Source organism: Equus asinus, chromosome 3 (genome assembly GCF_041296235.1).
Source record: "Equus asinus isolate D_3611 breed Donkey chromosome 3, EquAss-T2T_v2, whole genome shotgun sequence".
Taxonomy (NCBI): Eukaryota; Metazoa; Chordata; class Mammalia; order Perissodactyla; family Equidae; genus Equus; species Equus asinus.
The window spans coordinates 130,632,541-130,647,942 of NC_091792.1; the positions used below are offsets into that span (position 1 = coordinate 130,632,541).

Below are 15,402 nucleotides of genomic sequence, written 5' to 3' on the forward strand. Positions count from 1 at the left end.
ACCTCCAGCCTCTGGCAACATTGACGTGTTTTCTGTCCCTTGAGTTTCGCCTTCTGCCTAGTGTCATATAAATGGAATCATACAAGGCTTTCTTTAACATCCTTATTTAAACCAACATGTGCCCTGCCCAACTCTCTGTTAGCATATCATTAACACTTAACATTATCTGAAAATAAACTATTGACATTATTTGATGATTGTCTGTCACTGGGATGCACACCCCCACTAGAATGTGAGGCCAAGGACTTGGCCTCCTTTGCTGCTTCGTCTCCAGGGTCAGAACGCTGCCTGACATTGCATAGGTGTTCAGCAAATATTTGTTGAACAAACTGCAAAAGGAATCAGGACATTGGAACGTCCCCAAACCCTCTCCGTACTTAGGCCAACCTGGTTAATAAGAGATTATTTTCTCCCACAAAATGTGTTAACCCAAGCATTGCTGTATCGCCAAAGTAGGTGGTTTATCTGCAAGTAACACAATTAGAAGTAATTAGGCTGATCCAGATTATGAATTATCTTTTGAATTCACTTTCTGGATGACTAGATTACCCAGAATAGAACTGATCTGAAGTGAGTAACATGGAAACAATGATAGCAACTCTCATAGGCTTGTTATGAGGATTAAATGACTTAATGTAAGTGAAGTGTTTACTGCAGTGGTTCTCAACTGGGAGTCATTTTGCCCGCCCCCAGGGACATCTGGTAATGTCTGGAGACATTTTTTTGTTGTCATAACTGGTCTGGGGACGGTTGCTACTCACATCTGCTGCTCAACATTGCAGGATGCACTGGACAGCCCTCTGCAAAGGATTAGCCAGTCCAGAATGTCAGTAGTGTCACCAGTGAGAAAACTTGTTTTTTGTTTTTTTTTTTTAAGATTTTATTTTTTCCTTTTTCTCCCCAAAGCCCCCCAGTATATAGTTGTATATTCTTCGCTGTGGGTCCTTCTAGCTGTAGCATGTGGGACGCTGCCTCAGCGTGGTTTGATGAGCAGTGCCATGTCCGTGTCCAGGATTCGAACCAATGAAACACTGGGCTGCCTGCAGCGGAGCGCACAGACTTAACCACTCGGCCACAGGGCCAGCCCCGAGAAACCTTGGTTTTGAGCAGTGTCTGGCACACAGTAAGGGCTATATTTCTGTTTGCTATTATTATTATTTTCCAAGTGACCCTTCTTGACAAACGTTCTCACACAGTCCTAGGCTGGAGGTCTAGCATGGTGGTTGAGAGCATTAAGTCTGCCGTCAGACTCTCTGGGTTTGAAGCCCAGCTTTCCTGTTTCCTAACAATTCGCTTTTGAGCACATTACTTGATTTCTCTATACAGTATATTCTTTGCCTATAAAATCGGAATAACAATAGCAACTCCTCCAGAGGGTTGCTGAGGATTGACTGGAACGATCCATGGAAAACATTCAATAAAGCACTGTTTCTTACACACCACTAGGTGCACGGCTCCTCTAGGCTTGTCTGTTTCCAACTTTTCTGTTGCTTCAATTCTATGTTCAAAATAAAATTAAAAACTAAATAAGATCAAGAGTTAGCACAACCTGTGTTTATTGATTCTAAGGCATGCTCATTTTAAGTTGAATTATCTACAAGAAACTGCAGCTGAATTCTTAAATTTTAGTGATTCCTGGCGTGTAAAATGCAAGTATTTAATGATATACTTTGTGTAGCAATTTCAGTTATAAGACATTTTAGTGGGTGAATTTTGACAGTCAGAAAAAGAAAGATATTTTGACCCTTTAATTTTAGACCTTGCCATTGAATCTTGGAGGATTTGACCAAGGAGAGATTTGGAATTTGTCGCTGGCTGTTGTTTTGCTAACAGTTTAAGCGGTTAGTAACTGTAGGCAGAATGACCAAAAGTTTTTATAAAAATTAGATTAATACATAGTAGGACAATTGTGGACAGTAAAAGATTCCTGAAATATCTGAGGGCATATCACAATTTTTTCATGATTTGCTGAATCAGAGATGACACACTCGTGTCCAGCAAGTGGATTACAGGCCAGCTGTGAGATACTGATCCCCTATATCCTCAGAGCAGCCAGGCAGTGGCCTGGGATTTAGGGTCCCTGGACTGGTCTCCTGACATCCACCATCTGTATAGCACCAGAGAAGCCAGCTTCAGAGAACATGAGTCAACCCATCATCGACAAAGGACACTTGGAGCTGCTAGGGAAGTTTGTCTTCCAGGTGCTCAAGAATAGGATAACCAGCCTGAGGTCATATTAGAGGGTATGAAGTGGGGAGGGGAGAAGCAGGTCTGCAAGAGCAAGAAATACTACCAAAAATAAAACTTACAAATCAGTAAAATTTGATTTGGACAAAAGAATTAATAAAAGAAACAAAGCATTGTTGTTCATAGAAAGGAATAGATACTAACAACACTAATTTCAGTAAGATTAAAATTGAAGTGGAAAAATATAGAAGTGGTTTAACTGCCTTTTTAAGAAAATAGATCAAGGAATTAAACAGACTTAATGGTGTTACATCAGGTAAAAACTTTCTTGATTAATTTCATCTCCATTGGTAAAATTATGGTTGGAATGTTTGTATTCCTAAATAGGAGTTAGAATGTCTGAGGGAATCAAAACAGGGTCAAAATGGGGCATAGAAGGTCTACTGACCACTTAGTGACACTTGTAAGATGGGGAAGAATTAGGGAACAGGGTCTGCCACTCCTCCCCACCAGCATCTCTACTGAAGATGCTGTCTGACCTATGTTCCAATATGTCTCAGTCCACAGCAAGTGGCACAGGCCATGACTCTCATCAATACCTCTTTTCCTCAAAGAGACCCTTGATGGTGTTTATAAAATAAGTCTTATGTTTAAAGTCCTGCTCCCCTTTTGACTGTTCTTACAGCCGGGTCCTAAGATCTCTTAACCCATGATTCCCATCTGTCTATCAAATCACTGCACCCAATCAGAAGAAAAGATGGTTAATTTATATTCACAATATAGTCACAGCATGACCTTGTTCCCTGCCTCCTACTCCTCACTCACCCACGTTCCATAAAGCCCAGTGCTGGGTGGGTAAGAACAAGAAATAGGATAAATGCAGGGGCTGGCATGGTGGTGGCACAGCGGTTACGTGTGCATATTCCACTTTGGCAGCCGGGGTTTGCTGGTTCTGATACCGGGTGCGGACCTATGCACCACTTGTCAAGCCACGCTGTGGCAGGTGTCCCACATATAAAGAAGAGGAAGATGGGCATGGCTGTTAACTCAGGGCCAGTCTTCCTTAGCAAAAAAGAGGAGGACTTGCTGCAGATGTTAGCTCAGGGCTAATCTTCCTCAAAAAAACAAGAAATAGGATAAATGGAAACAGATGAGTGGTGGGGGTACAAGAGATGGTGAGCAGGGAGAAAACGATTGGAGATGGTCAGTACCATTTTTTGTTTTTAAACCAGAAAACAAGAGCAACGGAATAAAAATATTTGTTTGTACATATTCTTTATTCGCCATGAATTTTCCCTACCCTTCATTTATATTCTAAGACAAAGTATTTTATTTCACTGGGATTGTCATAATGAAAGATCTTTCTTTGAAATGAGAACTGAACACATGGATTTTGTACAATAATCACAGTGTTTACAGGCATAATGCTAATGAGTCCCATTCTGCTGCTTTTATACAGTGTAGTAAAGTAGAACCAAAAATTTGCATATGTCTTCAGTTTATCCTTACATTTTGTACTGTTTACTGCCTTCTAGACATACTGTTTCCTGAACGCCAGAATCCAGCATAGTGCCTGGCGCTTAATAGCGGGTCAACAATCACGTAATAAGTAAATGAATCAATGATGTCCATACGACCTAGACATGACTGACATTCATCATTTTATTTTTGGTAAGTATAGTATAGGTTTACATTATATTTACTCATACAGATTGGTGAACATGGGAAAATAGCTTCAGATTTAGGTGAGGACAAGACCTGTTTGCTTCTTGACATCACTTCTTTACATTTCTTGTTTAGAAGATAGTTTGAAAGTGCTTAGTTGAAGGTAGTTTTCTTAATGGAAAGTGACTCAAAATGAAGAAGTCTCAGTTCAAGCCCTCTTTTTTTTCACATCTTACCCAAAAGGAAGTGAGTATGAGGTAAATTGCATAAACTTGAAGTTCCGCAGAGACAAAACTTAAAGCAGGAAGAAACATGCCATCAATGTACTGGATGGGAACACGTGTGTCATGTGAGTAGACATGACAAAAACAGCCCTTCTTAAATTACTTTTGGCGATAGTGATCACATTCATTTTAATTTTGCCAGAATATTTCAAGACACCAAAAGGTGAGTATATAATTATAATCTATCTTTACTTTTTTAATTTTTAAAAATTACGTCAGCTAATGGTTACAGGAAAGGTCTCCTTTTTGGATATATGCTGCATGAGCTGAAGCTCTGTGTCTGAAAGCTAATAAAATAAGATTGCAATTATAGTTATGTTACATAGCACAGTAACCTTATTTTAGTACTTAATTATTGTAGCATACAATAATGAAATGAAAAAAGGAAAAGAAATATTTAAAATCTCTAGTCTAGATTTCAAACATTGAGTTTACAATAATCTAATTGTATGATTTTGCTCTTCAAAGGTTTCCTTTAGAAACAATTTTAAGTATGCTTTTACATTCTGAAATTATTTTATAAAGAAAATAACATTTCTTATATCAAAATTGCCTGAATTCCCTCCATCACAGTTATGTCACACAAATAAATTATTGTTGCTTTTTTTGAAAAACAAAAGTATTTTGATATTTTCAAAATACAATTAAAATAAGGTGAGTGCAGATTTAAGCAGATGAATGTTTATGTATGTTTGTAACTAGAGAAAAATGGAACAAAATTAACTGTGAATATTTCAGAGAATTGTGATATGATTGCTGAAACTTAGGGGAGAAAAATAAATAGATGTAAATTTAAGCTATTTTTATATGTCAGTAAAAGATTTTAAAATATATTAATGTGATTTGGATGGTAATTGTGCTCCCTAAAATTTAATAAAAAGAGAAAGTAAAAAGAAAACACTGTATTCTGTCATTAAAATATTATCATATGAATTGATGAAAATCAGAGAAAAGCTTATTTATATGTGATGACTTGCTGCAATGATTATTTATTGTTGCATATGCATAGTGTTGTGGCCAGATAAAAATATTTTTGCTAATTACATTTGGTGACATAGTCCAATGATTATTTAATGTTGCATATACATGATGCTAAATACTAGGTAAAAATATTTTTGCTAAATAAACACCATGACTGTGAAATTTTGTGAATGATTGAATTTTTCAAATTTCTCTTGGTTTCCTGGCATTCCGTTGCTTAGATTAAGCAATCATAGCATATATTTTAAATTCTTGATTTCACTGGGTGAATATATAAGAAGAATAGTTAGAATTGGAATAGAGATAACCTATTTCAATTTTAAGCTTCTGTGCCCTGAGAGTAAGCTCACTTAGTAGTTATCTAGCGTGGGTCATATCGACATACTCAGCACCTCCAAAAAATCAGGCTGGGTCTAATGATAACCAGTTAATCAGCCTAAAAAAGTATTTGCTAACTATGGGTTAGTGTTTTATGAGAACTGGTGACTAGAAGAGAGTGATAAAAGTTTTTCTTTTTTGAGCAGATGCCTTGACAGTAATCAACCACCAATGATGAGGATTTTTGTTCTCTTAGTTTCATGGCTGATTACATCAGCTCCCAATATTACCTTTACTGCCCCCGCCCAAACTTAAAATAGTGATTTCTGTTTTCCTGCTCCAAGAACAGCATAGATATTTCCTCAAACTCTTTGTGGTGATGGATTTATTTGGGAATTTTGTTTCAAAGGAACCCTCCTTGGGGCCAACAAACAAAAATGTTTGAAAACCACCATTTTGTCCTGATGTAATTTTGCACAGAGCCACCATAAATGAAAAGTTGATTATTAGGCAAAATGTTTCACATATGAAATAGTGTAATAATAATGCCTTATATTTTATAATGATTTGTGGGTCCCCAGGAACAAGTTCATATAGTCTCATTTTATAAAGTCTTATACTGATTAAACTAAGGGCACATAACTGTTTTGCCTTTTTCTAAAGTAATTTTTAATTACAATAATAGTTGCCTTATGAAATGCGGTGACTTGTCAACCAGTGTACTTCATAAAATAAAATACTTAGTGAAATTATTTAATGATAAGTTGAGTGTTCTAGAAACGCTGAAATTAACCTTGAGATTCTGCTGTGTTGTCTTACCCTCCCTATCAGTTACTTGTGTCTTTTCTTCACTCTTTTCTTATGTTCTTTCACTGTAATTTCTAAAATAAATATTATAAGGTGACTTTTACTTATAAATTATTTACTGATACACTGTCTTTAACATGTCAAATGAATTCAAAAGGAATCTTAATGAGGAATAATGTATTCATAAGGTTTAATAGATTTGATTCAAAATAATAAACCCTCTAAAGGCCTAGGTTAAAAATAGAGCACTGTGTTTGATCATTTTCCATCAAGAATGTATCTGAGTCTCTGAATAATCATTACTCAGGATATTCAATTATCATAATTACACAGTATAAGCTAATTAGTCGAACGACCAAAGAAGAGGAACTTCTTCAAGGGTGTTGGGCTTTTAATGAATTTGCATTGGGTATGCACTGGCAAGAAAGCCTATTCTAACTTTCAGTTTGTTGGAAAGGCAGCGTATACTAAGATACAGTAGTTAAAATAATGGTTTGATACACTTATATTGCATGTAGATAATGGAGACATAAAGGGAATGGATATATTTTGATTCAGAGCTTCTTGCAATTAGGCAGCTGGGTTGCTCCAAACAAGAGACTTCACTAACCTGCCTTTGTTGGACTTACGGTGTTTAAGAGCGAGAGACCTGGTTAACTCATGTAAATCTCACTGATCTTTTATTTACATATTCCTTCACTTATGAATAATGTTTCAACTGTACTAGGAACCCAGGGCTGCAAAAATGAAAGGCAATTCTTCCTTCAAGAAGTTTTTAGTCAGAGGGAGGATTGTCTGGAAAATAATTAAACGCAATACTGTAATTACTAAAATAGTGATGTAAAAAGTCACGATCGCAACGTAAAAGTTGTTTCCAGGCCTGTCTGGGGGAGGATGTTTCTTCCATTTTCATTTGCAAAGAGAAATAACGGTCAGAGTTCTAATGATTACTTAATATTTCTTCTTACCTACTTGCAGGACCACTTTCTAAGAGAAGCAAGTATTATTGATTTTCAAATAAAATGTACTGATGTTAATATCTCAGAAATTCTCGATACTAAAAATTGTAGTGAGTTATACAAGCGTATTCCTGGTAATTTGTGGCAATGAGGGACAGGAATAGCACAGATGAAAACACCTCAAACCTAATTTTATCAAGCTGTCCTGACTTCCTCACTTACTTTTAAGAGCCAAACTGACATTAACTATGTTTACCAGCTTTCATTTCCCCTTCCATTTCACACTTTCTGATGGAAATGGTAGTCTAATGAGCAGTGAAATTGACGAAAATAAAGGCAAAGGAACTTTAAATACTTGCAACTACAGGATAAACCCTGAAGCATGTGAGCATATGTGTACGTTACTTATATCCATATTATAAAGAACAGTGTTTTCAAGGGTAGCTGCAATTAATTTGCCTCAAAGTGTTATCTTAGGTCTCAAAAATGGGCAGTTTATTTTCTTCTTATTAACTGGCTCACTAATAATTCAATCAGTAATTGCCAATGAGGTTTGGGATATAGTTTTATAACTATTTAAATTTTTGTGTGTGTGTGTGTGAGAAAGATTGGCCCTGAGCTAACATCTATGGCACTCTTCCTCTACTTTGTATGTAGGAAGCTGCCACAGCCTGACTTGATGAATGGTGTGTAGGTCTGGGCCTGGGATCTGAACCTGCAAACCCCAGGCTGCCGAAGCAGAGCATGCGAACTTAACCAGTATGCCACTGGGCTGGGCCCTAAATTTTTAAAAATTTAACATCTACTTATACGTGTACCAAGTAACAAGTACTTTTACATGTAATAACTCATTTTAACTTATTAAATATTTCAACTCATTCCTGGTGAAGCATCATTCTGCAGAGAGTCTATTCTGAAAGTCTTGAGAAAGAAGGAATAAACTTAGATAGATACATTTACTTTGTTGTAAGATTTTCTTTCTTACTGGATTTTCTAAATCATTATAGTCTTAAAATGGCTACTCATAGACACAATATTTTTACATATATATTTTAGACAACATATGCTGACCAAAAAAAAATTCTGGTGAATATAAAGCTTTTCCCTGTTTTGGCAGAACAAGCCTTATTCTCTCATCTATTAGGTTACCATAGCAACAACCCTTGCTGGGGATGCTTTCTAACTGCTTATCTCATTTCATGGTGGATAAATGAAATATTCTTTCTGTATATCTTTTTTGTTTTTCTAGAAAAAATGACTTGCTCTAAAACACTGACGAGGTAATGCATCTTCCCCTTACACTGTGCTTTTCTTTCCTCCATAGCACTTATCACCTATATAATTTACTCATTTATTGTGTGTATTTTTTGTTGTCTGATTTCTCGGAATGGAATGTAAGCTCAGGGCTTGCCCAGTGGCACAGCAGTTAAGGTTTCATGTTCCACTTTGGCAGCTTGGGGTTCACCAGTTCAGATCCCAGGTGCGGACATGGCACTGCTTGGCAAGCCATGCTGTGGTAGGCATCCCACGTATAAAGTAGAGGAAGATGGGCACGGATGTTAGCTCAGGGCTGGTGTTCCTCCAAAAAAATAAGAAAAAGAATGTAAGCTCAATGAAAATGAGGTTTTTGTCTATTTAGTTCATATTTCAAGCACTTAGAACAGTATCTGTCACATTAGGAGGCACTCAATGAGTATTCGTTGATTGAGTGAATTTTCATATTGTAAAGGAAAAAAAGGAAACATTCTTGAGGGAAGCATTTCTCATCAGATCCTCACAACCATCTTTTTTTTTTTCTTTTCCATGAGGAAGCTTGGCCCTGAGCTAACATCTGTTGCCAATCTTCCTCTGTGTTATGTGGGATGCCACCACAGTGTGACTTGACAAGTGGTGCTAGGTCCATGCCCCGGATATGTACCTGTGAACCCTGGGCCGCCAAAGCGGAGCATGTGAACTTAACCTCTACACCACCGGACTGGCCCTCCTCACAACCATCTTTGATTTAGGCAAGCCAGGCATCATTATTCTCACCTTACATTTTCAAAACAAAAAATTTCATTACAAACCTAGGACTTTTAGGTTGCATAGTCTGTGAAATTTATTTCACAGAACCTTTTACTTAAAAGATATGTATCTCTTTACCCTAAGTCATTTTCCTACCCTTTTTTTTCCCATGAAGAATTTCATAATGTGCACTTATTTCCAGTTTTTTGACAAGTAAAGCCAGACGTCTCTTATGTTCCAAATCTGTAGTTCATATACTACTATCATAAGTTAAAAGTAACTCAAAATTTTGCCCTTGGTCCCCAGAAAATATTTTTATTGCCTTCCCCAAATGTTCTATGAATAAATCCATTTCTTCTCTAGACTCTTCTGTTTCTGACCTGGTTAATGTCATGGATGCATCATCTGTGCACGACATGATCTTTTCTTTTTTTTCCCTTTCCCACTCAATATTAGCAGAGAAGCTTCAACTATTGGACCCACAATGGAAATATAATTGTTTGAATTGTTACTATTGAAATTGATACTCTTTTGAGTCTATGCCAGTTGTTAAAGAGGCGGATCTGTAACCAAAGGAAAACAACATAGGTTAACCAATGTCTCTGTAAATTAGGCCGCTAAACCAAAAGCTCTCCCCTATCCTGGCAGCTAATATTTTTCAGTTGCTGAATTATACTACAGAATATCCAATAATGATGAAACATCTTTAGAAACAATTGGCTATGTTTGCTTTGGTTTGGTTATTTTTTTTGAAGGCATAATTTACACACAATAAAATGGAAAGATCTTAAGTGCTAGTTCGGTGAATTTTGACAGTTGTATGTACCTGTGTAACTACCACCTGACACAAGACACAGATTTTCATCACTCCCAGAATGATTTCTCCTGCCCTTTCCTGCCAAATCTCCTCCCAACCCCAAGGGAGGTTTCTGACCTGTGTCACCATAGTTTAGTCTTGTCCCTTCTTATACTTCATATAAATGGAGTCATCACACAGTATCTACTTCTGGTCTGTCTCCTTTAGCTAAGCATAATGTTTTTGAGATTCATCTACGTTATTGAGTGCATCAGTAGTTCCTATCTTTTTATTGCTAAATAGTCCATTGTACAAATATGCCACATTTGTCCATTCAGCCATGGGTTGTTTCCAGTTTTCGGTTATTATAAATATGCTGCTATGAACATTCTTGTACGAGTCTTTATGTGAACATATATTTTCATTCTATCGGGTAACTAGCAGTGGAATAGCTGAGTATATTTAATTTTATAAGAAACTGCCAAATGCTTCTTCAAAGTGGTTATACTAGCTATGTTTTTAGTGGCAAAATTTCTTATTTTCTCTAGTTTACATTTACTATGTTGAAGCAATAACACTTAAAATACATATTGTTTGAGAAAAATCTCATGCTTCTTCCAAAGTTCCCTGACAACTAGTTAACAGAGGAATAGCTTAGGTATTGGGAAAATATGACTTGACGTAGAGTATTTTCTGGAGTTCCTATTGTCTGTCAAACATGAAGGTTTTATTATAAATTCCCACTTATCATTTTTAAAGGTCAACAGATAGGTGTGACTTCTGTTCTTGCAATCAAACCTTGAGACACATTCCTGGAATAAAATATCTAAAACTGTGAGCTAAGACAGATTAAAAATACATAGTTGAACTTATAAGAAAACAAGAAAACTCCTCAAATGTTGAAAACAGCTAGAAATTACAAATCTAGGTGGATTAGCAAGAGCGAATGTATTGGTCATCTCTGGAATATCTACCAATTCTTGGTGGCCTGGGGTCTCAGTTGCATTGAGCCTCACATAGGGGGACACAAGCCAGAGCCTTAGGCTGGGTTGGAAAAGGTGCCACGCTTCATGAAAGAGTAATTAAGGATAAAATCTGTCTGGCTATAAGGAAATCTGTCTGCCTCCACCTAGGCTCTGGATAGAGAAAAGAAAAAATCCCCCTTGAGAGTTTGGGAAGATAAGCTGGACTTAATTTGGATATTGAGGGTCATTTTCTGTGAGGTGAGAAAAGCCCAACCCAAGAATTTAATTTAAAGTGGTTTTGAGTTAGTGGTACCATTAGACACCAAGTAGAGGCAAATACCAATCCTCTCTGGAGGAAAACATTTTCAACCCAGATCTCAAATATTTCCTGAGTAAAATTCTAAGGAGCCTGAGATACTATAAAAATCATAAAACACATAAAGACTCAACAGGCAAGAGTCAACAGAAGCAACAAATAGCAGAATCAGATCTCTAAAGAATTCAGACATTGGAATTACAAGATATAATATAAAGTAAGTTTTCAATTTGTTTCAATAAATAAAAAATAATATCAAAAATATGAATAAGAAACAAGATTATTAAAAATAACCATGCAGATTTGAAAAAGAACCAACTGGAAATTCTAATTACGAAAATATACTAACTTGAAGTAGAAACACGAGGAATAGAATAAACAGATTAGACACAACTGAATAACGATGAACTGGAATATAGATCTGAAGCAATTATCAAGAGCATATTTCAGAGAGCTGGAGAAGTAGAAAATATGAAACAGAGGTTAAGAGACATAGAGAACAAAGGGCGATATTTCTAATAAAAGGTGCAAAAGGAGAGAAGAGATAGAATGGGAAAAAGGCAATATTTGAAGAGATGTGGCTGAGAATTTTACAGAGTGATGAAAGACACAAAGCCTGAGGTTCAGGAAACCCAACAAATCCCAAACAGAATAAATAAGAAATTATGTAGAACGTGAAAACTAAAGAGATCTTTAAAAATAACCAGAGATAAAGGCATATTATTTTCAAAGGAACAATTATTAAGCTGACAGCTCCCTTCTTGAAAGCAACAATGAAAATCAGAAGGCAATGGAATAATGGCTGCAAAGTTCTGGGGTGAAATTACGGTCAGTGTAGAATTGGTGAAATGTACATTTTCAGTTGAACAAAGCAGAGAGTTTATAATCAGCAGATCCTCAGTGAAGGAACTTTTAGAGAAGTAACTTCAGGAGAAAGAATATAATCCAGAAGAAAGGCCAGAGATGCAAGAAGAAATGACAGGAGAAAAAATCCAATAATAATTATAGACATTTGAGTAAACCTAAATAAATCTGGAAAATATGAACTGTAAAGAAAACCCTACTAATTTATGTGTCAATGAAGAAACAAGAGAATTAAAATGCTATACAAAAATATCATTTAAGTCAGGAATGATGTGATCAGAGTACAGTATTCTTAGATTCTTATATTGTTTGAGAGAGGGTAAGACTATGGATTGAATTTAGACTTTTGTTAAGATGCATGTTAAGACTTACTAAAATAATAGAAATATAGTGTCTAACCTTCAAATAACTAAAGGGAAAAACAATGAAATGAGAAAAAAATCCCTCTAAATCAATTCAATAGACAGCAAGAAAGGTAATAGGGAAAGTGGGACAAATAGAAATCACTAGATAATATGGTATATTTAAATCTAAATATATCAATGATCCCAGTAAATGTAAATAGGCAAATCTATTCAGGTAAAAAGACAAAAAATTATCAGACTGGAAGAAAAAACAATTTCAAGCAATATGACCTTTAAAAGAGATCTCTCTAAAGCATTAGGGAATAAACATAACAGTAAAAGAATGAGAAAAATATAGGGAGGAAATAGTAACTGAAGAAAGCACGTATCATTGCATTAACGTAAGATTGTAAGATCAAACACATCACTAGCAGTAAAGAAGGTCAGTATATACAGAGGAAAGATTCCATTCACAGGAATACCTATCAATTCCAAATCAGAATGTCCCTAATAAGATAGCTTAAAAGAGACATTTATAAATCCATTATTACAGTGGGAGATTCTAAACATATTTCTCAGTATAAAATATAATCAAATGAACAAAGAATAGGAATATAGATGATTCAAACAATTCAAACAACTAGTTTTATCTAATGGACATATTTAGAATACTGAACTCAACATTTGGGAATACACATTCTTTCAGGAACTTATGGAACACTAAGAAAAATTCACCACCTACCAGGGCATAAAAGCAAGCCGCAATAAATTTCAAACGATCTTTAATATATGTATCTAACTAAGTGTGATTAAGTTAGAATCTAATAACAAAAAGAAAACTAAAACCAAACAATGTATTTGGAAATGTAAAAAATTCACTTTTAAATAACCCACATTTGAGAAGAAGTCATAGTGGAAATTAGAAAATAGTAACAACTGAATAATGATGAAAATGATATCTATTTAAACTTGTGGGATGCTACAAAAATAGTAGGTATTTAGAAGAAAATGTATAGCTTTCAAAGCTTATACATGAGATAGCAGAAGAGCAGTGAGATAAACCCAAGGAAAGTAGAAGGCAGGAAATAATGAAGACAAGAGCAAAAGTCAATGAAATTAAAAGACACAATCGAAAGGGTCAATAAAGTAAAAAATTGGTTCTTTGGAAAGAGTAATTAAATGGACAAACTTCTGCAATGATTAATGTGTTAGTTTCTTATGGCTGCTTTACAAATGACCACAAACTTAGTAGCTTAAACCAACACAAACTTACTATCTTATATTTCTGTAGGTAGAAGTCCAACAGAGGTCTCACGGGGCTAAAATCAACTTCTTAGTAGGGCTGTATTCCTTTCTGAAGGTTCTAGGTGAAAATCTATTTTCTTTTCTTTTCCAGCTTCTGGAAGCTGCCTGCATTCCTTGGCTTGTGGCGTTCTTCCATCTTCTAAGCCAGCAATGGCCTGTTGAGACTTTCTCACGTGGTATTACTCTGTCACAGATGCTTCTGCCACCATCTTCTATATTGTGATTACGTTAGGCCCACCTGGATAATCCAGGGTAATTTACCTATTTTAAGATCAGTTCATCAGCAATCTTAATTCTGTCTTCTGTCTTAATTTCTCTTTGCCATGTAATGTAACATATTCACAATTCTGGGAATTACGATGTGGATATCTTCGGGAGGCCGATATTCTGCCTACTAAAACTTAATAATCAAAAAATGAGAAGATGCAAGTAACTAGTGTTAGGAATGAAAAAGGGACATAACAGAAATTAAAAATGTAATGAGAGATTATTATAAATAGCTTTAAGTTAGTAAATTTAAAACATATGGACACATTTCTAGAAAAATATAGCTTACCAAAACTTGGGAGGAAATGGAAGATCCAAAGAGTTGTACAATAATTAAAGAAATTGAGCCAATGATTTAATTTTCCCTGAAAGAAACACTAGGTTCAGATGATTTTACATGCAAGTTCTGCCAAACTTTCAAGAAATGGATTGAAGAGATAAATTCAATTTTATAATAAACCTTTTCAGAAAATAGAAAAGGGGGAACATTTTCTAATTTATTTTTTAAGACTAGCATATCTTGGTATCCAAACACAACAAAGACTGTATAAAAAAGAAAAATTTACAGGCCACTCTCATTTAGAAACATAGATAAAAACTTTTAGGCAAAACATTAAGAATCTGATTGCAGCAATGTATAAAAATGATCAAATTAGATTTATTCCTGGAATGCAAGATTGAGTTAGCATTAGAAAATCTAACAATATAATTCACTGTATTAACAGATTAAAGAAGAAGTGCCATCTAATCATCTCAATAGTTATTGAAAGAGCATTCAGTTATATTCAACAGCTCTTATAATGAAAAACTTTTAGCAAACTAGGAGTAGGAGAGAACTTCCTTAAGCTGATACAGGCTATTTAAAAATGGTGGTATGAAATATCATCGTCAGTGACAAAACATTATAAGTATTCTTCTTAAGATCAGGAGCAAGCATGGATGCCCACTTTCAACACTTCTGTTCATCATGGTGCTGGAGATCCAAGTCAGTACAATAAGACAAGTAGAAGAAATAAAAGGTGTAAGGTATAAAGTTTTCATTATTTGTAGTCAATATGCATATCTGCATAGAAAGTCCAAAATACTTATAGGAAAAAATGAAAATTAATAAGGAAGCTTATAAAGTGGCAAGAATGAGATATTCAAAAGTCAATTGGGGGCCTGCCTGGTAGCACAGCGATGAGGTTTGCACATTCTGCTTCCGTGGCCTGGGGTTCACTTGTTCGGATCCTGGGTGCAGACCTATGCACCACTTGTCAAGCCATGCTGTGGCAGGCGTCCCACATATAAAGAGGAGGAAGATGGGCATGGATGTTAGCTCAGGGCCAGTCTTCCTCGGC

At 35.6% G+C, this 15,402-nt stretch overlaps 1 protein-coding gene across 3 annotated transcripts in view; it reads left to right on the forward strand.

Annotated features, from left to right (window-relative positions):
* The first annotated feature begins 4,133 nt into the window (after positions 1-4,133).
* TMEM156 (transmembrane protein 156) overlaps positions 4,134-15,402 on the forward strand; it is a 40,247-nt gene continuing 28,978 nt past the window's right edge. For 2 of the 3 annotated variants that reach the window (XM_014827407.3, XM_044767696.2), the window contains exon 1: positions 4,134-4,299. In XM_014827407.3, the coding sequence (XP_014682893.1) occupies positions 4,212-4,299 (88 nt within the window). In that variant the 5' untranslated portion in view covers positions 4,134-4,211. The remainder of the gene's footprint in view (positions 4,300-15,402) is intronic. The other variant, XM_014827406.3, reaches the window with a different exon arrangement.